We start from the raw sequence: 25,575 nt of genomic DNA on the forward strand, positions 1-25,575 counted from the left end.
GTTCACCAAATGCTTACGCATTTGTATTTAGTGAGGAAGAGATCGTTTTGTCAGTATGAATGTAAAAACCACATTACAGCAGGCAGTACAACCTGCAAACCCCACGGCCACCATTGATTGATGAAGTTACTTCAATAAATTCCAGATAAATTTTGCTATACCAAAGGGGTGTTGCATTTTGCTTTCCCACAGCCTCTATTCAGTTTAAAACCTGAAGCAAGAGCCCAAAAGCTTCAAAAATAAGGTGCTAGAAGTAAACAGCTGGAGACACTATGAGCATCACCAGCGACGAGGTCACTGCAGAACCTGGGATTTTTTAAGTCTCAGGTACAAAAGACATCCGCCATGCCCTGCGCCTTATAGGGGATGGGAGATACAGGGTCTCCCCAAACTAACTTGGTGGAAAGATGGTGTCTATTAGGTCCCGAGCATGTGATGAAGACACAGTTTAACATGACAATTTTAAGTAATCGGGAAACTGGTGTAACTTTTGCAAAATTACGGGTTAATGTTGACAAATGTCATTAAAGACTCAGATACATCATAAATGCATTGAAGTGATCCAAATCTTCTAAAGCTGCAAATATAACTGAGTCATAAAACGTCAAAGGCTCTACTGTGCACTTTTTACTTTATTAATTCAAAATATACGCCTAGGGTATAGGGATGTTAGGCACTTCCGACCAATTTTTAAAAGCACATTCAAATATGCAGCACAGAAAATAATAATCAAATGCAAATCAAGTACTAGGAAGTGATGTCTGCATAAATCAGCCAACAATCTGAAATATTTGGCAAGTGCAATTGGCCTCCCTTCATAGCAAAAACGTGAAGACAACTGAAACACCGACACTGGCTATTTCAGACTTGATGAAAACAGCTAAGAGAGAGCGATGACCATACAGTGAAGGGGAGCATTCAAGACTTTGAGAGCAAGTATGTCTTCGTAACGACAAATACATCTGATGCAGTTTGCGAACGCTAGGGAGCCGTACTTGGGAGCGTATCACTCCTGGCAGAACACATGGGCCCTATTCTTAAGTCAGGAAATTCTTCTATTTTGTTTTTCCCTACTACAATACTAGAGAGGGATGCATAATCTCAAATGAAAATATATAAACGAATGGAAACAAAGTCAACATTATACAAATACCTTCTGTTTTCTTTTAAAATACGATTTTCCCAACAAAAAACTGCTGCTTGAACGACCGTTTTACTGCAACAAAACCCCCAACCACCATCACAGCTTGCCCATTCCCCTCCCCACCCCTTAGAAGTTATCAGTTAAGAAACTAAACGAACTTTGCCAACAGTTCAATATACAGTACTAGGGTCTGTCTGAGCGTTTTACAAAACTGGTTGAGAACCATAACAAATTGACCTTGCCTTAATTATGTGAACGCAGAACATCTTTTGTGGTCCTGCGCTCCTCAGCACAATGGATGAAGCCAAATGATGCTTTGGTCCCATCCATCCTCTACACCTTCCCCATAGCTTCTATCACGACACTGTTTTAGAAAATGCGAGAAAGTCTGAAAACAGAGTTCTAGTCTCAGTTAATTGTTTATGGTGGTTTCCCCAAACTTAACATTAGATTTTCTTACTCTTCTCCATCTACAGGATTTCCCACCCCCATGCTGGGGTCAGGTCCCCAGTACTGGATCCTGGGTCCTGAATTGCTTGAACACTGGCTCTAGAACATTTTGGACTATGATTATTCCACCGGTGGCCTGCAAATTACCTGGAAACACTTCCCCCAACACAGTATTAGCCTGACACATTCCTCTACGAGGTCTGATCATGTTCTGCCATTAGAACGTGACAAAATCTCTATAGGGTGTAACGAACCATAGGCTGCACTGGGCTTCCCTCCTGTAGCACTCCTGAGCGTCACCTGCTCAGCTGCATGAACTCAGCAGTCAGAAACGTTTAATTATATTCTGCAAAACTGCAGGGCACTGGTCAAGAAGGACCATTTTCACGATGTACAGGAACTCTTCCGACCACAGGAAGTAACCTAACCCGGCCCTCCATACAAATGCACTGGTATAGCTCAGATCCACCGCACACTTCAGCTGGATGCTCCTTCTGAAGCTCAGGACGCTGCAGATGCAAAGACTTGCAGGTGACGTCTGCAACAACCTCCCCAGAAAATCACAGATGTCAACGTGACCTGACACCAGTCCCGGATGTATCCCCCTCAACAGAGGTATCTAGATGACGGAGCAGTGTTGAGACATGGATATGGTTTCACCAGTCCCAGAGGCATCATGCTGCTGTCTGCCAGCACGGGCAGATTCCTCCAGAGAAGTTTCCTATACAATTTTGAGAGCCGCAGGTTTGCCACTTTTGTTCAGACCCCGCCTCAACTCCTACAGCCACGGCAGCAAACTGACTTTATTGCCTGCTTGTAAATAAAAAGTTCAAAGACTCGAACAAGAGCACCTGAATTCGCAAGCACAAAACAAGAGCTCAACGTACCGAGCCTCTCCTCCCAGCATACTCGCCTGCCTATAAAGAGCACACTGTGCTTCTGCAGCTCGGGAACTGCTGTGAGAATAAGACTGCCCAGCCTTCGTTGCAAACACAAGCTTAGCTAATAAGCTGCAAAAGGGCTCACGGGGAACGAGGTACAGAACACGGAGAAGATGGGGAAGACCACGCAAAACACCAAAGGTATTCAGAGGCCTCTAAAAGGATTATGAAAAATACTATATTCTAAAGACAGCAGGCAGACAACAGCTGCCTTAAGTTTCAAAGTGGATTGAAAAAGCAGATCCACTATAATTTTCAGAGACAAATCTCTGTAGTTTATCTGATCCACTATTTAAATTTCAATACACAGTCCTCTATCTGCAGTAATAATAACCTAAATTCCATTTAGTGTTCATTTGAGCAGTCAGGATAAAGTCATTTCTTATTATCTCCCCACTGTGTAAAAAACAGCTTGAAGGTAGGAAGTCAGCAAGCATTTTCACCAAAAAGTAATTATTGTAAGTGACATTTTTACTGCTGGCATGCCATAAGGCGAACTGCGCATTTGGAAGGACAAGTTGCTAAAACAAAATGACAGGGTACTCTGTGACATTCCGACAAGAACCCAAACATGATTTAACTGGCGCCTGGTTTGATGCACCACTTTTCGTAATGTCCAAAGCTCAGGCTTCGGGTCTTTGCCAAACTAGTCAAATTCAAAGTTCCTTATCGAGGAACAACGAGAGTCGCCACGTCCTGCGCACAGCGGAGCAGGGAGGCAACGAAGCATCCCGTGCTCTGCTCATTCCCGTTACGGCGAATTAGTACGGAAGATGAAAGCAGACAAATGTGGACAGGAGATTTCTCGGCAACCTCTTAAAAGAGCATTTGCTACTTCAGGGCCTGCATTTACCTCCTCGTGCAGATGAGTTAATGGACAACAACAGACCTGGCAGGTTGCCTGAGATCAAAGTGTCTCATACTGGGACTGGATTAGTTTCTGTTTCCTCCTGATGATTATGCTGCCCATTCTATGCAATTTGTAGACCAAAAACCAGGGTGTGCTGCCCCGAGAATCAGGACCTGATCACGCAGCTGATCAACGGCAACATCCTCGGGACAAACACATCACACTGTTTCCCAGGGTCTGAAAGTTTCAGGGAGAGATTTTTGCTCTCCAACCCTCCATCTAATTTTCCTTTAGTAACAGCTTTTTTGCAGGATCTTCTAAAGCACCGTAACAACCCCCCTCGCCAACAGTGGTGGAGCGCGTTTGTGGAGCAGCACTGCGATACGTCCCTCTTCTGACTAATTAGGAGAAAATACCTGCGAAAGCTGAACGCTTCCTCACAGGTAGTCGTTTTGGTGGATTTACTTTGAGTGAACCTTGCCTATTCACAATTTGCAAATTAATGTGGCTTATGAAAATACGATCCTCCCTACAGTTATGAACTCCCACAGTTATATGTAGGGAGTACACAAACCTCCCTACAGTGCGCACATATAATGATGTACAGCATGTAGGTACGTGCCGTTATAGTTGCAAGTGCTTGGTATAGTTACAATTATAGATTTCCACTATGACCGTGGAGATTTTGTTTGTTTCTTTTGCAAATATTATAACTCCGGGGAAAATGTTATTTTGGGTCTTGGCTGAGAGGGAAATTTTATGTGGAAGGGGGGGAGGGATCAAAGAAAACCCCTTTAGGAAAGTGTGCAGATGTATGCGTGTCTGCACTGAAAGGGGAGGAAACCAGCTTTGGTTAACTCTGAGATTACTGGGGCAATACTAAAAATAAAGGTCCCCATTCTGCATATGAGTGTATGTTAGATGATGGAGCACTTAAAACTATCTGAATGATGAAGGTAAATGTTAGAAGTACCTGAAAAAAACCTGCTTCTGAATATTGTCAAAGAATTACAACATTTTGCCGCAATTTTATGCTGCATTTTCAATAATTATGTTAGCTTTGCACTTGTATTTAAAAAGTATGTTTTCAGCCACCCTAGAAACCAGAAGGAGCTGGAGAAATCAAATGAAATTCAGAAAAGAGCAAATAAGATGGGAGCTGGCGATAGACTCATGGAGAGAGATTTACAGCTGGACATTTAAAAGCACTTAAAGTAGTCAGGCAACCAATTCTCCTTTCAATGAAAGCACAACCACAAATGCCTCAGACAGTCTTGGAAATCCCACTATTGCCCCCAAACCTAGATTAAGACTGCAACTTCTCATAGCCAAGAACTGGCATCAGTATCAGTTTAAGGTATTCCTGTCCTGGCTCCACCCTTCACCTCCATTTTTGCCTGACACTGAACCACAAGAGAATCAAATCTGTGCACCAGATTTGAAACACAGCCACCCACTGCCACTATACCTGCAACAGTGTGGGTGAAGGGATTAAGAACAGGAGTCTGGGCCTCTTTCCTGATCCCATCTGCAGTGCAAGCCCATCTGCAGAAGGATGGTTTTTTTATGCCAGCCCCAGTGTTAGCATAATGAGGAAAGTCCTAGGGCAGCCTTGTGATTTCAGTGTTGCTCGCGGAACGACAACTGAAGAACACCCTGTGCCCAGGGCCATCCAACCAACTTTATAACCAAGCAGAGGCATGTCTAGCTCCTGCATGATCTATGCCTGCTCCCTCTGGACAGGATGCCGCAAGGAACCAGGGCAGGGGACTGCTCAGCGCACAACCTTCGATCGGGTCTGATCTTCCTCCCTGCACCTGCCTCCTCCAAAGCCTTTGCCACGTGGAGGACGCCAATGCCATCGCCTGGGTCTCACCTCTTTTTCTCTGGCCGCTGCAGGAAGGTATCACTGAATGCCCTGGCTGGTGAACGCTTGCAGCCCCTTATACAAATCCCTCAAGACCACACGTTCAATCAGCAAGTGCCTTATCGCTCCCCAAGAGGTGTTTTGTGTCCCACTAGTGCAAAATGCCTCAATAGCTGAAAAGTTCTGTTCCGCACCGTACATGCACCGTGCTGCACCTGGGTGCAGGGAGGCCAGTCCAGGTACTCACACAGGAGGAACGGCTCAGCAACCTCGCAGGGAGCTGGACAACTGTAAGGCTGCACAAACTCAAACCATCAAACTTTTACTGAGTTAGGAGGACTCTGGTACTTGGCTGTAGTTAGGAGGACTTGGTACCCTGCTGTAGCGCGCATGGGCTTGGATGGGGAGTACGGGTTGCTATGGAAGGGCAGTCTGACCATCCAGGATGTCCAGAATCTCATGCAGAAAGATAAAACTGGAGTTAATTAAAATGAAAAGTTGCAGTGAGATCTATCAGACTTTGGAACAGACACGCCAACCCCGACGAAACTGCACCACCTGATAAAACTCTCATATAAGTAGCGTTAAGGGACACTTTTGAAACACCTATAGGGAAACACGAGGTCTCTATGTAGCCGTGATTTTAAGCATTATTTTACAACAAATGAAAGGGAAACAAAAGGAACTTTAGAATTATTTTTGCTAGATGTAGAGACACACCTGGAAACACCAGAGCGATGCTCAGGTCAGCAAAATCCTCTCCCAGTCTCATTGACCAGAAGTGGATGTCTACGGAAAAGGTAAACAACACAGCAAGCACGTAGGGAGAATCTCCTCAAATGCCGACCTACTCATGCACAGCTTCTCGAGCCAAAAGTAGGGTCTCTGCATTGAAGAGTGCTGAATGACAATTTTTTGTTTCTACATATCACCTTTAAACAATTAAAAAATCCCTTCTGAACAGAATTCAGGTTTTAAATTAGGTGATTAATGGCAAAATCATGGATGCCTTAAAAAACATTGCTCCATTCTGCTAATCTTTATTTAATATTCAGATTTTTCTGTGTTTCCGTAACTCAGTCAGAAGTCAATATTTAGAAATAACTGCTGGAAAATATTTTCAATAACCTTATTATTAAAACAGCTTGTGTGCAGAAACTTTATTAGGGATTTTCTGAATATTAAAACAAATATGTCACGAGAGCAATCAATCAAGGTGCCACAACGCCACATAGTTGTACTCTTAGTATAATCAAAATAAACGCGTGCACAATACCTTTTGGAAAACTGAGTTAAAGCTTTTAGAGGTTCTGCTGCAGTTTATGGTGTCTTTGTTGACTTGCTGACCTTGCGATTAGAGACTAACGTGTTACCATGTTTATGACTGTTTGTTGACCTCCTCTGACATAAGCCTGAGTGTGAAGGTATTTCTTCTTCCTCCTTTGAGATTTTAACCTCGCCTCTGCTCCAGACAAGAGTATGAAGCAGAATCCATATATGCACTGTGTACTGCATTTAAATATATCTCCCCCCCTAAACAATGTGGACATTCATTTGCTATGGGCAAGATACATATGGGACGGATCCAAGGCTAATGACTGCCTGCCTTCCCCAATGGAGAAGTCCTATGTAACATCCGCGGCACAGTGGGTTGTTCTTCGTCTTAGAAGAAAGCAGTCGAAGAAGAGTGACCCTGAACATTGCTTTACTAAATGCACTCCTCTTCGGGAGGAGTACAGGCTAAAGTACTGAAACAAAATGACATTTACATTGTACGCAACAATATTATAAAAGCTATTAAGGTACATTATTTTACACATCCTCATAATCTCTCCATACTGCTTTACTTAATTTGTGATAAAATTGTTGAGAAAGGGTACTTAATGTAGGACAGTCAGTAAAAGTAATTTATCATCTTCCCGCTTCGGTGCTCACGTTATCAGCGAACTCATTTTCTGCATTCATCATGCAATCAGCCTATTATTTGCATATTAATCAGGCAGTGGACCATGAAAGAGCCGCATCCCAGCCAAATGCTGCACTATCTCAGGAGGAACACTCAGTAATTATCATACATCAGTGTTATGATGTGGTAATTGATTATAACATCTTTCTGTTGCCCCTGGGGAGTCCCACTGCTAACCCAGCTTCAGGCATTCTGTGCAGATTTTTCTCTGAAAATTAGCGAAACCGTTGCTGTCCTTTTGTTAGATTTTTTTTTTTTACCTTTGCAATAGACAGCTCTCTGAGCATTTCCAAGTTACTTTTGCCATTTTTTTCTTTTTTTTTAAAATGAGACCTTCATTAGGGAAAAAACCACCTGCCTCAGATTAGAAAAAGTAAAAAAAAAACCAACAAAACACAAACCCCAAACAAAACACACCACCAAAAAAACCCCAACAAACCAAAACCCCCAAACAAAACAATTTGGCTGGTTCTTATTCACCCTTTCTCTGTCAAGGCCTGGTGGCTTTTTAGGTGCCGGTGTTGCTTACATAGCACCCTTCCCCACCAAACACAACGAAACGATGCAACTTCAATAGACAGTAATTGCAAAGTTCGCATAAAGGCAGTTAAGCTGCTTTATTTAGGTGCCACATGAGAGGCTAATTTTGGTCCTCTCGGAAAGGACAAATGAAACATCTGCCAGTTCAAACTTGCACTATTTTTAGGACCCAAGTTCCAGAGGGGCGAAAGAGAGAAACAGACATAAAACACAACCGTGGCTACACTCAGCTGCTCTCACACCTCCTTCACCTGTGCCACCCCGGCGGAGAGGAGCCGGAGGGGGCAGCTCCCGTCTCTGCACCCAGCCCAGCCTCCTTTCGGCAAGCAAAAAGGAAAGGGGGATGTCTCAGGAGAAGACACCGGAGGGGACCATCTCACGCCACCCGACAGAGAAGGGTGTTTTGGCCAGGCTCTGCAGTGGGGCCGGGCTTCCCGCGAGGAGAGCTGGTGAGAACACCTCGCAGGGACGTTACTCTCCAAAGCAGCTTGTTGCCCTGGGATGGGCTCAGCAGAGAGACCCCGAGCACTGACAGCAACATGGGGGTATTTTGTCAAGCTCAGGTTTTGCCAATAAGTAGTATCAAACAGTGCCCAAACTATTCTGGGGAACAATCACTCTTTTCAACCCCACTATAGGGCATCACAGATACAGCCAAAGAAACACGTATCTTGCAAGTTGCTCTCAGCACTATCTTTGACAAGTATAAATATGGGACATGTACTATCAGCCCTATTTTACGTTTCTTGTTGTCATTACATTTTCTCCTTTCATTCGGCTTTTTAATTGGATATTTTTCTATTTTCACTTTTATTTAAATTTGATCTCAAATCCACTTTGCTTTTGTGTTTCTCATCAGATTTAAAATAATCACTGGATTTTTTCATTTGCCGTTTCTCTGGATGGCTGCTGGCAAATTTAAAAACCTCCAATACCCATCAAATTGGGTGAGACAAAGTCATCAGTTTCCCTCCTACCCTAATGCGAACGTCAGGCTACAAGGTAACTTAGAAGATATTAATTTTCTGGTAATTTTCTTTTTTTTTCCCCTACTTGGGAATTATTTGCTATCAAGTAATATGTAACTCTCAAATCAGAAGAGGATTTCATTGTTAGAGTCTAACAGGCTGTTTATTTCCCTGTTTCAGAGGTACTTGCTGGAGAAGACTGCTGCCTCGTAGCTCCATCCCCATTATAAGATGGGAATAACAACTCGCATGGTGTTCAGTGCTAGCACACCTTTTTTCCAGTATTTTGGGAGGAAAACAGCCTATTATCTGTTCTTTGAATTGAAAGCGAGGTAATTTTCATCCAGCGGAGGAACATTTTGTGATCTGCTGAGCAGCGGTTGGGCTGTTGCCCGGGATGGCTGAGGGCGTGATGGCTGTCTCCATCTCACCGGTGGCAGCCACGTGGCCACGGGGGCTGGACCTGCAGCCCCCTCCTTTTCCCACAAGCAACCAGAAGACCAACATGAGCTTCTGCCAGCTGCCAGAGCCTCCTATTACCAACAGAAAAATATCTGCTCCCTTTGGAGAAGAGCCTTTCCGACCCCTTCTGCAGCTGCCAGCCCACAGGGGACAGATCCCGGCCATCACCCCGGCTCCTGACACCCCCTCCCCGGAGCTGCCTGGTCTTCCCACGCCGCGGCACGACTGCGACGGCCTCGCTCGCGTTTCAGTCATTTCAGTGCTGCTCCAGTTATTTTTATATTTGGCCTTCTAACGTATCAGCTCATGATTTTCCACCCAGCTCCTCTGTGGTGAGCAGCTGGCAGGAGAAGCCCCCTGTGCCTGGAAGCAGGGAGGGGAGGTAATGTGGGCCCCCTCCCCAAAGGAGGCTGCTCATCTCCAAATGCACAAGCAGAGGGAAAAGAGAATGCTTGGTAATTAATGAAATGAGGTAATAAGTAATGAAATGCTGAAGAGTGCAATTTATGGAACTCTAATATTCAACAGCCATGGTTTCTTTTAAACAAGGCCTGAAGAGAGCGCAAGGAAGTTCCATGCTCAGATTGATGCTGAAGTTACAGTGGAAGCACACAGTCACAAAAATACATCCACTTTGTAGCAACTCTTACGCTAACTGGTACTCCTATACACTACCTGAGAAGCGTAGCGGCAATAATGGTCAGGAAAGTTTCTTTTTTTCATACAGCTTAAAAATATATTCATTCATTACTTCTAATTTTTAAAAATTAAGACTTTGAGAATGAGGCATTAGTGTGCCTGGCTAAATGCTACTGCAGAGCTGCACACGAGCCCCTGCTTGGAGACCTTCTCCCACACACCAAAGGGAGTGAGCATAAAGGACCCGCATTCCCAAATTAACCACAGAAATAAAACATAGCTGCAACTTCACTGGGTAACTTCTCCAAAACGAATGCTATGAACCCATAACCACACTTCAGAGTGAATTAAATTTGTCTTCAGAATCCAGCATGAGTCTCCTCTTTGCCATGTTAATATGAAAAGCGTGTTGGTTCTTTGTCATTGTAATTCAGCCGCAAGGAATATCTGCCTGGAAAATAGTGTTCACTCTATGATTATATATTTTACTTTAGCATTTTTATAACAGTAAAGATATGTCCACAATGAGGATGGAGTCATCTTCTGCAAGTTTAATCACTGGGTGGTTCAATGGACAGAAAAGAACACAACTGGGACAGGAATTTCTCTACAAATACCAACTATTTGCAAAGCATCGCTGACGGACAAAGGACTACAGCCATGCAAGACAGCCTGGGGAGGACAGACTGAGGCGAGAGGCAGAAATGACCAGGTGATGGCTAGCAGCGATAGCCAACTTTATATATTAAGAACGAACTTGAAACACTGACTTCACGCTGTATCCCCAAGGTCCCAGTAAGGTGCCTTGACAGCGATTCTCCCAGCTTTATTGATACCAGAAAGGCTGCCAGGAAGGTTTTCATGGTCCAAATGTCAGGGAAATGGCACAGAATACGATCACACACATTACAGACAGACTACAACAGCTGCCCTTATGAGGAGCCAACTGATATCCTATGGTTTGAAATCAAGACAGCCACAGCCAACTGCTTCAGAGCCGCAATCCCAAGCCACACACAAAGAGTGTGGAAGCTTCACCAAGACGCGCCAGTGTGCTTCAGGATTAGCATGAAGGTAACTCTTGGGCTGACTTAGTTGTTGAGCTCCAAACTTTAAAAGTGCATTTGCACCTAGCACAAAAGGAGACAGCCCTCTCAGCCAAATGCAAAGACTCTAAAATTGGTCCTCAAACACAAACCACCTATGCAAGGAATTCTTGCAGTCCAACTACTCAGCTATTAAAAGCCACTTGATCTCCCGTCTCTCCCATTTTATAGACTACATTAACCACAAACATTTCACGTCATACAATTTTATTAACCCGGAATGCCAGCAAATGACTGCAAAACAATCTCTCTCTTCTTTTTGATAGCTCAAATTTGGTATGACATAATTCCAAGGTACTAAGGATCCAGTTCTCCCCATGCTGATCCTAGCTGTACTCTGGAGCACCATCTCAGACAGCTCTGCCCGTTCAGAACGAAACAGTACAGTGAAAGAAATAATCATGAACCATGGAGAAACTGGGGGTAAGAGCGTCTCCCTTGCCACCATGTGGCCAGTGAGCTCTTCCCGTAAGCACATCAGGATGGCAATCCTGCATATGGATTGCAAGCCCGAAATACACTCTCTCCCCACTTGGTTCCTCTCAGCGCAGTCAGTGTGACAGCATCCTTCTGTTAGTAGGTAAATGGGAAGATCTACCCAGCACACAGTTCACTACCTGCCCGCTGAGCAGCTTCTGTACTGAAAAATACTACAGGAATATGTATTACGTAAATAAAAATATAACAGATACCTGGGTTTGTCATCATTCCACAGTATGCCTGTTAATATCATAACTACAGTAAACCATAGATTGCATTCTGATTTTTTTTCAGATTTTCTTTCCCAAGGGATGATAAGAAGTAATCTCCCTGTTGCTACAAATGTTTTATTGTGAAAATAAAGCTTTTATGCATATTTCAGTTGATCTAAATACAGTAGATCTTGGGTTTTTAAATCACCAGATAATATGCAATTATCTCAAGCTAGATTCTGATTTTGAAACAAGCTCTAATTAGCTCCCCATTTTATGCTGCTATAATCCTTTCTTCAACTCCCATGAGTGTTACTATTGCTAAGCAGCATGAGGTTAGGAATGATGGATGATACCCAGAAAGGAAGACAAACAAAAGGGAAATTCAAAATCCCCTGAGATCACCCGCAGCTGTATCGGCAAATGAACATTTCCACATTAGGTCATAAGACGACCCTTACAGAAACACATACCAAAAAGGCACGTCTTTTTCCCACTGAGTATTTGCAAGTCTTTAATGTAGTATATAGAGAGTATACGTCCTTCACAGAGGATAAATACAAAAGTGAATCAAAATTCATCTTTCCTGGGAGTAGCTAGGAAATCAACAGCACCAAAAAAGAAACTTTGTCTTAATGTCACAAAGATGCTCAGTAAAGACACGAGACCCCCAAAATAAAACAAACTAATAAGAGCCGTATACAGTCCGAGTATTTAGGAAAATATCCAAGCACATAAACCTTCTTTCGGCACATGGCTACTGTCCCAACCCAGCCCAGCTCTGATCATCAGTAATGGAACTAAATAAGGGCCAAATTCATCATGAAAAAATGCTGATGCAGTTGGGTGACACTAATTCTACTTTTTTTTCCATGTGATTTGGTCCGTGCTTTTGACACATAAATCATTAAAAAAGGCAGATTTACCCAAGGGCATTAGAGCATTTAGGTGGAAAGAAATACACAGAGAAAAAATGTTAGAAAAGGCACAGTGATACTCTTTTTGACCACCTATGGTACAGACATCATTTTTGTGTAAAACACATTCACTGAAACTTGCACAAAATCACCAAAGCCTTGATGAAAGGTCACAGGCAGAAAAGACAGATGTATATCTGGTTGTCATTTCTATATAAACTGTTTTTTTTTAAATTCATAAATATAGCTTTTAAAGAAGAAAAACAAGCAAGGCTTCTCTTTGCTATCACTAAGCAATATAGATATATATCTATAAAGCTTATCCATACATTCCCACATATAAAAGACTGATGGGTTCATCTGTCCACGTGTGACAATGGAAAATTACTGGACAAAAGAACAGATTTTCATGAATGAGGTGTTAATCAAAACCTCATGATCTAGAAGTGTAACTAACTGGGTCAGAAATCCAGAAAATCTTGTTAGTTTGATAGAATAGTGCCAAAAGGTAATGAAAATACTCACAGCTAATAAAAGTTTGAGACGTTGCTATACATGTTGACACTCTGTACACTGAAGACCTTCTTGGCAAAGCACTCAGGAGCCACTGAATGTATTAGTTTAATTTCACTTCTTTCCCTTCATACATTCAACAAGTTCCAAACCAATTATATTACATGGAAAAGGCTCCAGACCTTTTCTCGTTTCAAAATTGTTCTGATTAATTTCTGTTTTAAAATTACAAGTAGGCAACCTTTTCTGCCTTGATTTTCCTGGGAAATGTCTCAGAAGACCAGAAAATTGGAGCCGTCTTTTTTATTTTTTTTTCCCTGCCCTGGAGTGAAGGATCTTTCACAAATGCATAATTATTATTACCTTTTCCAAACTGTTTGCTGCGCTTTTAATTACAGAACAGCTGCTAATAAAAGAAAATTACCAAACTGCCCTTCCTCATTCAAATAACTTGGTTTTGCTCTTTTGTTCTGCATGGTGTCACAACCTTCCTTACTCCTTTACACAGAGAAAGGCGCCAAGAAAAGAACATCTTGTACATGAGTTTTATTTTTAATCATCAGAAAAGAAGAAGAAAAGGGCACGAGCCCATTTTCTCACTTGTAAGTCTGCTTTAAGGAAAGAAGGAGGACGATCACCAATAATATGATTTTATTAGCCGATAGGAACGTGTCGCCTCACAAAATATTAGCTCAAGGGCAGGAACTGACAAACGAGATTGGGAGTGTGGGAGGGGAGCAGAATATCACGGCAGCAAAACTGAACTTCCTGAAGGAAATCACTTTCAGCTACCAGCGATCCTCACGGGAATCCGTAAGGTGGTCGGATTTTAATACTATGGGCTTGTCTTTCAATCTTTTATAATTACAGTTAGTCATAAATATGATGATTAGCAATAACAATGCAGCCTTGCCCCAGCTCCTCTGATTTCAAATTCCTCTTAAAATGGCTACAATTAATTACTCATATTTTCCATGCTGTCTTTGGTGCTTGTAACTGTAACAGTTACTCTTACATAGTACTGATGCTACAAAAAAGCAGTCACTGCATGCTTTTAAGGAACAGCAGCACATAAAATGTCACAGGAAATTTCCATGTTCGCTAAGTGCTTGGCTATAAGTAACAATAGCCCTATGATTGCAAATAATTTTTTCCCATTTGGTTTTGTTTACATGGCTTGTTTTCACCGGGGCAATTTTTTTTTTTGCTTTATCTATTCATTTTCAACTGTTCTTAAGAAAAACGTGGACTGAATATCATAATGGATTTTCTTCTAGTAAAATCTTTTAGAATGCAAAACAGTTTCTCTGTAGAGAGAAAAATCCGTTTGGTTGGGATATTCAGAATAAGCCCAGCAAGCTCCAGAAAAAAGTGTGTTTCAGAATGTCAGAAAGGTGGAAAAAGAGCACAACCCATCCTTCTCTGTATCCTGAAACGCAATAGCTCTCCACGACAGGGCCCCGGCCATAAGTAGAGAGCAGGGCACACGTATTTTTCTAGAGTACAAAACAGCCCAAGTGGTTTACATCAGTTAAGCATATCATTGGTAAAAAGTCTGTGTGGGTAGAGTTTGGTATCTAACAGCAGGAACACAGCTGTTCTGTTCCAGCCTCCTGCCTATACCGTGGCCATCTTATAAAACCTTTAGCAATTCTCTTCTCTTTGACACTCATCTTTGCTGCATCTGCTTTTTTGCAAACGGTAGGGGGATGCAGAAAAAAAGGTCAGCTTGGAATATTTACCAAAGCTTGAAAAAGAAAGACATAACATGGTCTTTTCCCCACCTTCAAATTAACAAAGCAGATTTTGTGCAAATGAAAGCGGAAAAAAAATACGCCAGCGAGTAAGGCAGCTGGAGTATGTAGATCACATTACAAACGAAAGGCTTGTTTTACAGCCATTGTCACATGTCAAGTTGATAAGCTGAACTATGGTAAAAAAAAAAAAACCTTACAGAGCCAATGATCTCCAAGATCAGACAGAGCCTCTTTACTTAATATATGCAGCTAAATATGTGTACTCCCTACATCTGCCATAGCAACAAGGAGAGAACGAGGAATTAACTGTGTTAATAAAAAAATTGAAGGGTCTCCTGTATGATACAACAAAACGCAAGAAACCTCTCGGCATCAAAGCAAAAGAAACGTAACAAAAGCACAGAGAATTATTTCAGAGCAAATCATTGAAACCAGCTGATTACCTGAGCTTGCACATCCCTGCTGTAGGGAATCCTGTAATGATGTCACAGAGTGAAGGACTAGATAAGAGAGGAGAGGAAAATCAGGGAACAATAAAAGGAGATGCCAAACCACAAACTAAACAGTAAGCAGGCTCAACAAATAGCAAACCGCTTATCTCTGCAAGGGCACGCTGCTCATTTAAGTCAGTGGCATTATAAGGGTACAACCAAGGCCAAACTCTAGCCTGGCCTTTCTCTATCAATAGGTATTAGGGTAAGAGAAAGCCACAATAAAAGTGTAATTGCAACACAGCATTCCCCCTTTAAAGCTTAGTTCTTCTAGCTCAGCTCCTGAGAAAGCAATCGATATTCTCCTAGGGACAATAACAATCCCCTATGCAACCCTAGAAAACAGCACACGAGATTTTCCAGCTCTTTGGCCAAAATTTTTTGAATTACCTATCGTATTCATGCCTAGATAATATCATCCTAATTAGGAACTTGATAACTGCTGCTTATCAATTACCCATAAACGAGTGCTTCATTCGTAAACATTCCCAGCACGTCCCCCTTAGGGACCAGCTGGGCTGCGAGGGTGGACGCTGCCACTTCCAGTAACGCCTGGACTAGCACCGGGCGCAAGTCTCGCTTACTGCAAATTTAAAAAAAGAAAAAAAAAGATTTCCTCCTCCTCAACTCAAACAACATAGTGGAATTTTAATTACCTTGTCCTTGTTGCTGCCCTTGTGCAGGCAGGACACACTGTCCCAGCTCACCATTCAACCAGAGCTGCATACGAATAAATGGTTCTCGGCCTTTTTGGGTCAATTTACTCCATGGCTTTGGCCTGGAGAGCATGTCACTGACACTTCCTTGGGACAGCCCCAATACCTGAAGTGAAGCAACCAAGAACGGCACGTTAACACATTTGATGTGAAAAGGGGAGTAATTTAAATCACTTTGGTTTCCTTTACTGCTACATCTCTCAAATTGTTTTTATATGGACAATTAGTAAAACTGCAAAATGACATTGGTAGGTAATTGATGGAAATGCTTTTCTCCTGCCGTGGTTTCCTTCTGGAACATGGGTTTTTTCCTGCAGGAGTGGAGCAGCAGCACAAATGGCAAAAGGATGGCACGAGATTTGCATGCTTTTCATATTTTGTGTCAAATAGTTTCATCAGTTCTAACAGGAAAAACACAGAGTCCAGGCACACACAGGCAGATGAAACAGGAAATGATTGGCATGTATTTTGTTCTCAAACAAAAATAATTGGGACTTTTGAGACTAGGCCTATATTTGGTTGATTTTTTTTTTGGTATGAATTATAACGATGTGTGTTTTCACCTGTAGCAGCGGCTGCTCCACATAAGTAAATATTTAAGAATACAGCCGACTGCAGCAAAGGGGGAATTTCAGACAGGCAGAATGAAATTACTTGCCTGGAATTCAGCACAGGTACAGGGGTTAAAAATCATACTTAATGAAAGCTGCCACGGCATCTTTAATGACCCCAAGAGGTCAGGCTTTTCATTTTACATCTTAGTGAAAAGGTAATAGCACGATGCCAGCTCCTATTATACTATTATATTGATGCAATTCTTTATAGAAAGAAGAAACACCAGATGTCCACCACGTCTTATAGGCTGGGAAGCGTGTTCTGGTGGTTGGGGACCCTCCTGAAATCCCACATGTTCAACACTTAGGGCCCACAACATCAGAACTTCAGAAAGCCTTATCGTGCATTGCGTATCTGTAATCAAACATTGCTCAAAAATGTCTGAAAGCACACTAAGGTACCAAGCACCAGGTATAAGAAATGACCGTGAATTCTTGACTCGAGCCTAAGGAGAGGTAGGGGATTTTCCATGTGTTTGCTTAAATACCCTTGTGCACATTTCCAAATATTAAAAAAAAAAAAAAAGGGAAAAATGCTCTTGTGTCCATAATCTTCACTTACAACAAATTCAGAGACTCTCCAGTCCTGACAGTGGTATTACTCAAATATTCCATGAATTCATTACATTAAGCATGAAATATTGAGTCTCAATAATGTTTGCTTCAGCTTTCAATGTTTCTAAACTCAGGGGCCTCATTTCTAATTACAAGTGGCTGAAACCAATCTTTGTATAAAAACCTACACAGTTCACAGAATACAGGAAAACTAATACTTTCCTTTGTGAGCTCATTTTTTAAATACTTAACATACGAAGCAAAAACATTTTTCTACAAGACATACGTGGCATATCCCCCTCCGTTAAACTGAGCTCTGTACCAACGTAAGGAGCACAACGCACATTCACAATACTGGTGGAACAAGAGATAACCAGTTCTTTACCTTTTCCCCAAAGATCCTTTGGCAGATGCCATTCTTTGCTAGCTTTTCTTTGACCTGCCGCGTTAGCTCTATCGTATCCACTTCCTGGTACATATAAATCTCATACTGCTCGGGTGTCAGTGGAGGAACTGAAGGTTTGGATGGCTTTGACAAAGACACAATAGGGGATGAAGGGAGGGGGCTATTTTGTGGTGTCTCACTGCGACTCGCCCCAGTCATGCTCAATTCAGAACTCTGGGAGTACGGAGATTCAGCGTTTGGCCACTCTTTCCAATACTCTGAAGAAGATGGTCCTTGGAGCTGGCTACGATCTGGCCTAGTCTGATTGCTGACCTTTTCTTTCGCACCACTGGCTTCCTCAACTTTTATATCTTCGGGAAGAGCTGTATTTCTTCTCTCATGCTGCACAGTATTCCACCAATGGTCCTTCCAAACACCACCACGTCCCAACTCATTTTTAACATGCCTCAACATACCCTGGGCAGAATCACTTATTCCATGAAGCTCTAAAACAGGTGCCTCCTGAGGCTCCTTTTTGAGCCCAGAGAGGTTCTGCAATGCAGAGATACTGGAATCAGTGACAGATGAATGTTTCTTCAGGGATATGGCCAAAGGAGAATAGCTGGAAACCGACGACATTGCAGGTGTAGATACTAGTTTGGGGGACAGGATAGAAATGTCAGCTTGAGATAAAGGTGGTGTTTTTAAGGCAGGTTCAAGGGCAGCCTGCTGTGCCTCCATTTCGCGTCGGGCTTGTTGCAGAATGGATCGAATAGCATCATCAGAATTGCCACTGCTAGATGCAGAAGGCGGCTGAGCCGGCTCAGCTATGAAAAACAACCAAAAGACTAAATGCAACAGAGGAATATGCTTTATATTCAACACGTGCTACTGTAAATATCTCCCTGTCAGAAAAAGGGCTGCAATACATTTCTGGATGGGAGGGAGGGGTTTTCACTAAGCAAAGATTTGCACTTTTCAAAATAAGGTAAGTTTTACAAAGTTCTTCACTGGAAAATTTTCATAGTTGCCAAAGTGCTGGACATTTGCACGCACAGACTCAACTGCAGAAGTCTAGTACTACTCGCATGTTACCCACCATTCTAAAAATTTGCAAATTAATGCCTTTGAAAATCAAGCCTTCTCCTCTTCCTCCCCCACCCCAAGTGCTCAATAACATTTTACAGTCCTATTTACAAAGTTATTTAACATTTCACGTCTCTCTATCTCCACAAATGAATCATAACACACGCTCAAAACTGAACACAGCTGCATTCACCTGGACAGACTATTTTAATACCCCCTTACAATATAAATAAGGTGAATCCTTTTAGCTCCAAAAATGTAACATACAAATTACAACAAAGCAAGAACTTTAGTAAGAGACTTCATTATTTCATGTGACAAGTTAAATAGCTCCTGCTTCCTGTTTTCTTGTTCCATGGTCCCAACCACTGAAATAAACAACTCTACAAAAATCAGGCTGACGCCTGGCCATCACCCTCTGCCTTATCCAAAGCCCTAGAATGGAACCATGGGTGCCTTCAGAAGAGATAACACCTAAATCCAGTATTTCAGCAGTGAACCAGGACTCATGTGGCTGTGCTGCAGCGGTCAGGGATGAGCAGAGATTGGAACGTGTGTGTAGAATTATCTCTGCAGAGCCAGGAGGTTTTTGCACTGGTATCTGTTTCCATTTAAGTTAGCCTCCACTGAGGTCCCCAGTGCTTGAAAACCAATTCTTCTGAAAGCTATTCTACAAAGAATGAGGAAAGTGAAGCACTACATAGTAAGAGGGAACCCACACACTGCAAGAAGTGGCCTCAAAGTGAAAAAAGATTTCAAACACGCTGCATATTATCCTAGTAATATTATGCCTCATCTGAACACATTTCCGAATTTGCCTCCCTACATTCCTTCCTGTCACACACTATAAAACACATGAAAACCTAAGAAATGGGAAAAAAGACAGTGGGATGATATTTTCTGTTTCATCTACTGGTTTCATAGGGAGTTTTGAGACTGAATTAATATTTGAAAGGAAGTCTGAGATTCTCAGCTGAAACATGCTATTGAACAACATGCTTGCTGTTTCCTGCACACAACCCACATTTTTTCCTCTATGTAATCATTACTTGTATAATGTCATATTATTCAAATCATATACTAACTAGTCTTTTATATTTTGCCATGAGATTAGCTTAGTTTTCATTTAAAAGACAACTATCCCAAACTGTAAATCAGTATTTGCTTTAAAAACCAAAACAGAAGTAATGCACAGTACTCTCTACTTCAGCGTTCACCCTTTAACAGTGCTGGAAAGTTGGGAGGGCTACGGAGTAGACAGAAATGTTTACTACATGACAGCATACAATGAGAAATTAAACTTATCTTGGACTAAATTGTTAAACTAATGACGTTTTGGGGAAAGGAAATGCTTTTTGGATTTGCCAGTTTATTCACTGAATACATTCTGTTACCAAAAATAAAGTCATCTAAAAATTAGAACTGAGTTTGCCTATACTGTAATTTCAGTACATGATGTCCACAGTACGATGGTACTATGTGACTGGAAATTGCTGGCTAGATCATGACCTTCACCCTGCCAAATCCATTCAGTTCCCTCTCCCATGCAGTTGTGTCCCTGGGGCCCCAGTTAGAGACAAGACAAGAGAAAGCAGGAGTCTTTCCCTTTCCAGGGAATAAACTGGTAGAAGAAAGGATTTTGCAGGTTCAACCTGCAAAGTGAGTGCCTGCAGGTCTGCAGTGGTGTGAAGAAGGCAGAGCTCTGCACTTGGGAAAAAAGGTGTTTAGAAATCTCCCAGTGTCACTCCCCTGGGAGGAGGGCAGAGCACAGCAGGCAAAGCACCGAGCAGAGACCCCTCCAAGCCGTGACACGTGTAACCTTAACTTGAGCTGCCTTATAGGTGGAAACAACTCCACTAAATAAGATAAAAATAAAAAAAAATAAAGAAGAGCAGCTCTTCAAACCTACATTCAAGGTTTTAAGAATATAATTAACTGACCAGAAAGCTCATGGTAATTGTTTTAATTAAATTCTGGAATAAAAGGAGCAAGAGACAAAATGAGACCATACCTGTTTTCTGTACTTGCAGCTCCCTTTTGGCTTGTTCGAGAATGGATTTGATGGCTTCATCAGAGCCAGTCTCTGTGGTTCGGATTCTTGTGGTTATGTTACCTGAAGAGGAAAACAAAACTAATGACACCAGGAAAACTTTTATTTGTTTGGTTTTTCAGCACAAAGACAGACAGCATATACTGATAAACCACCAGCATCACCTGACAAAAGTTTACATAGGACCTTTACCAACATTATAACACCAAGAACACACTTAACAGAAGAAAAATATCCTTGCTGTGCAAAAGCCTGCCCACTAGCTGCACTGGAACGATGAGAACACTGACATCATCAGAGGCAGAACTAGGGGTCGTATATTCCTTTTCCAGGATAACACATACAGATCTATTTCTTTCCTTTTCTTTGTTTTGGAGGGGGAGAGGAAGGGAAGAAGGGAAAAGAACCAGAGGGGAAAGGAAGAAAGCTAAAAACATAAGGTCAGGAATCACCTTAAAAACTGCATCAGCTGCTAGGCAAAGTAGGATGAGAACACGTTCAGCCCAAAACAGAATTAAAAAGTAACTAGATAAAAATAATTTTTAACTTTCTAGAGGTTAATACATTAAGAGAAACAGTTATTCAAGCGCAGATACCTTTTGAAGTACTCTCCAGCTAAGAGCTATTACGTGATTGTTTGGTTTTGGTTTTGGTTTTTTAACCACTAAGGGGAAGAAAAGGAGGGAAAACTATGACTCTGAATGCTATTGCACGTAACTGCATTTTTCATTACGAGATTGTAATTTATAAGTGAGCTAGATAATTTCTGACTGGAGTCAAAAGAACTGCAGACTTTCTGGGTACCTGATTTTGTTTTTTCTTCTTCCTCGTCTTGCTAAAAGAAAAAATCTGCAACTAATCTATAAAGAAGAAAAATGTTCGTACTTCCTGTTCAGTGATAATTTATCGATCTGATGCTCACTTATCCTGTTGTCTGTTTCATACACCATACTGAAATAAGTATCACACTAATTTAAAAGCGTATTAAAGGGTATTTGTCAACATAAGCCCCATGAGAAGAAAGAAGTCAATCTAGAGCAGAAGCTGTATGTGACTGATGTTGGATTCTATGTAATTATGCAACTTTCTCCCTCCAAAATCACAAAAATAGCAAAGAGAGCATTTCAATAGATCTGATGATTTTATAAAGCCACTTCTATCACTTATCTCTTTTGATCTGCATACGCAGTGATGTTGGGAGTGGAAAAAGTATCCAAACAGGGTTACGTTAGTACAGCAGCAGCAGAATTAGAACAAGCAAAGTGTTCGTCTAACCCATGGTTTGTTTTATACTTACTGTCTGTTTTTCTATCAGATTCCAGGCCAGAATCAAACTGCACAGTTTTAAGGAAACACACAGCTAAAGCACACTCCACTTCCTAGGTATTGACTGCAAAGAAAAACACCTGCCTGTGACGTACCTTCAGACCCATTTCTTCGTTTCGGTACTTCCTGAAATAGTCTGTTCAGGTTCTGGCCTGGATTCTCTGTTGAAAAACAAGTTTGGTAAGAACAAAACAATCAGGGGATGGTTGCTCTGACATCATGGGCTGTGTGACATGAGAAGCTAGCAGCCTGTCTCTGAGTGCGAGGGTTCGAGCTCTCCTCGCCCCCTCGAGCCTTTGTCTGAGCGCTGGAGGAGCTGGCTACTTTGGAAGAAGCAAGGCTGGCTGATTTGTTAATAAAGATTACAGCTACGTTCGGAAAGGAGATTAGACAGATATAAATAAATGTCTAGAGATACCAAAAATGAAGAGGTTAAAGATGGGCAGATAATCCCCTCAAGTACAGTCATCAAAAGGAAGAACAGATTATAAATCTAACAGTGTGCACTTTCAATTAAACAAAATCTAGGAAAATCCTGCCTGTCCTTTCCAATATTTCTTGACTGTAAACAACCTACTTTTCAGTTTCTCTAAATGTAAATCTCAGTCTTCGCTTAAGATGAATCACAATGAAATGCATGCTGTTTCTTAAAATCACTGCCTTAAATACCCAAAGCTGCTTTAAATTAGGATTGTTTTTAATTACTCGTCTCATGCATCACCTATGATATTTTGTCCAAACACTTTGGGGGGGGGGGGGGAAAAAATCACACAAGACACAACAAAAGTCTGGTCTCAATAAACAACCCTAAATAAAATTTTTCAAGTATTTCTGAGGGCTGATACCCTCAGTAGCTACTGACCCTCTTCACTGTGTATTTAGCTCTGACACGGAGCTACTGGGAAGGGAGGGATCTAAGTGTCCCTGCTGCTTGCCCCCGCTGACAAACACAAGTCAGCGGCTAAAAAAAGCACAAGCAAAGATACTAACCTGCTTGAGTGCTGAAAAGCGGAGTCAGAAAGCTGTACTTTCTGTACCTGACATCTGATTCAGGCGAAACCAGCAGCAACGCACAAACGACCCCATACAGCGAAGCTTCCAATTTTTAACGTTTGTAACTAACAGGAAAATAGGGCGAGACCCTCAGCCGGCAAGCGCTTACCTCTTTGTCTGCCCTGGATGCTGCGAAGCGCCAAGATGTTCTGCTCATCCGAGAGGAACTGCTTCATCTTATGAAATGGTTCCTTGCCTCTGACAGTCAGTTTATTCCATGGCTTTGGCCGGGCTAGTATCTCACTCACAGACCCTTGCGACAGTCCCAACACATAATGTCCAAATATCCGCTGTCCAATATTGTGCTTGATCAATTGCTCTTTCACCTGACGTGCAATTTCGGCTGTGTCTATCTCCTCGCCTTCAGAGATGCTCCCAGCACTTTCTGACTGGCTGGGAGACGGGGCCATGCCATTTACATCCGGACTTTGTTGTAATGGACTTTGGGAAGATATGGAGTTTGTGCTGTAAGGACCTGTTGAAAAAATCATGCTTGTGCTTCCTGCTTCCTGCATTGCCTTGGAGTAGAAGGACTGCATTAGCTGTCGCTGGAGGAGAGAGTTTAGTGCAAATTTTCCTGTGGAGGCCAGGGGTAAGCTGGGGCTCGCCAGGGATGAGCTGAAAAAGTCTTGACTTAAACCCGTTGGTGAGAACTGGTGTGTACCATTAGTATTGGAAGCCTGCTCCCCCGTGTTGCGGAGCAACTGAGAAGGAGGGGAGGCCGGCAAGGTTGCAGGACGCTGACTCTCAGGCTGGTCTTTCCCTTTTCTCCTGGCTGACCCTACAAGGAAGGTCAAACATAATGCATTATGGGGGATCAAAGAGGGAAAAACCAAGATAAAAAAATGCAAAGTTTGCCCCGCAAAGGGAAAAAGTGCAGATTTACAAGGGCCAATGAAGTGGTGGTGGGATTTTTGTTTTCATTTTGTTTTTGGTTTGTTTTCTTTTTTTTTTTTTCATAATTGAAATTTCAGTAAGCCAAACAAGGCCCCCAAAACAAACAACATGCATTTCATGTTTGCACCTTTCTTGTATGTTGCAGCCTGGAGAATCCCCCTTACAAACATTAAAACTAGAACAAGTACATGAAGTGCAGTTATACATTTAAAATAAATGCAGTTACAGACAGCAAGTCTCTTTGTTGTCTCTCATTCAAGACATTACTCATTGGACCTGACTGAACCCAAATGCAGCAAACATTTACATTTTGGAACAAACCAATTTGAATAAAGGAATCACCATTAGGTGGATGCGCCAAGATCACTCAGTTAAAGTCATAAAATGCTTCAGAATTCAGTAATCCCAGGGCCAGTGGCAACTTTTAACTTTCTTCCAGCTGCAAAAACCATAAGCATTCAAATATCTGGAAATTCCATGACTTTCCATTTAAAAAATGTGCACACAAGATGTAAAAAGCCCACATTAGGAAAGCTAAACGGCAAACGCACTTTGCTAAAAAGAAAGTATTTTGTTTTTCCAAGCTGACCTGCTGGTAGTATATCTAAGTATATCAGACAGGAAGATTATTGTGTTCTACATGCAAACATTTTGCATAACATTGTGTGTGGGGGAAGAGACTTCTGGTGCCACGGATGAATTTGTTCCCAAAACAGAAGACAGCCTCAAACGCTACCACTTGGTACATCCTGTAATGCCTCTCTTTCCTAACCTTTAAAGACTCTCTGAGGTCTCCAAGTTTTATTTTATTATCCAGCCTATAAAACTGTAGAAATCAAACATTATTCAGTGTTCCTGCTGCCTCTTAATCTGTCTGCCATGCACTAGCTCAGACATTCATCTCTCACTCAGCCCTCCCTCCCTCTACAAGGCAGCAAACAAACCAGAATAGCTGAAAATCGTGTCAACCTACCACTCAGGTCACTATTTGTGATACGCAGTGTGGCGTTCTCAGACTGCAAGGAGCGGTTCTTCTCCAGCAGCAGCACCTCCAGCGGTTTAGATGCATCCTAAAGAAAATCAAAGTGGGAGGTTTGTTTCTAAAAGCATTAAGAGTCTCACTCAGGCACTAAAAAGGATTTCAGAAGAAGAAAACAAGTGCTCGTCTCTGCTATGAACGCAGCTAGGGAATTCACCATGCATATATTTGCAGGAATCACTCAGTGCTCCTACGTGAGCCATAGAAGAGATTCACTGTTTAATTTTAATTGTAAATCATTCATCAATTCTGCGTTATTTTGAAACGTGTAACGGAACATTTTCTTAATCCTACTTATTTTAAAATGGTACTGGCAAGCTTTCAATTTAAAAGCTGTAGACTTCTTTTAATCTGATTAAAACAGGAGTTAAGATTATATTATTTCTTCTAGGTCAACTAACCCAAGTTAAGCATTTCCTTGAAATGCTGTGTTTCAGCATAAACAGTTTGTTCAAAAATAAAATCAGTTACAGAAACCTGCCATTTATCTCCCACTAAATATCTAACCCTTGATCATAAAAAAAACATATTGAAAATGAATCCCAGGATAT

General features: G+C 41.9%; 1 protein-coding gene across 19 annotated transcripts in view; it reads right to left on the reverse strand.

Moving 5' to 3' along the window:
• The window catches only part of CUX1 (cut like homeobox 1), a 283,415-nt gene that overhangs the window by 52,198 nt on the left and 205,642 nt on the right, over positions 1-25,575 (reverse strand). For 5 of the 19 annotated variants that reach the window (XM_075113229.1, XM_075113225.1, XM_075113234.1 and 2 more), the window contains exons 14-20: positions 24,959-25,055; positions 23,198-23,869; positions 22,131-22,196; positions 20,671-20,772; positions 17,574-18,400; positions 15,960-16,125; positions 15,256-15,312 (exon numbers count right to left, since the gene is read on the reverse strand). In XM_075113229.1, coding sequence (XP_074969330.1) covers positions 15,256-15,312; positions 15,960-16,125; positions 17,574-18,400; positions 20,671-20,772; positions 22,131-22,196; positions 23,198-23,869; positions 24,959-25,055 — 1,987 coding nt within the window. The remainder of the gene's footprint in view (positions 1-15,255; positions 15,313-15,959; positions 16,126-17,573; positions 18,401-20,670; positions 20,773-22,130; positions 22,197-23,197; positions 23,870-24,958; positions 25,056-25,575) is intronic. The other 14 variants (XM_075113236.1, XM_075113232.1, XM_075113233.1 and 11 more) reach the window with 9 other exon arrangements.

Source organism: Phalacrocorax aristotelis, chromosome 18 (genome assembly GCF_949628215.1).
Source record: "Phalacrocorax aristotelis chromosome 18, bGulAri2.1, whole genome shotgun sequence".
NCBI lineage: Eukaryota > Metazoa > Chordata > Aves > Suliformes > Phalacrocoracidae > Phalacrocorax > Phalacrocorax aristotelis.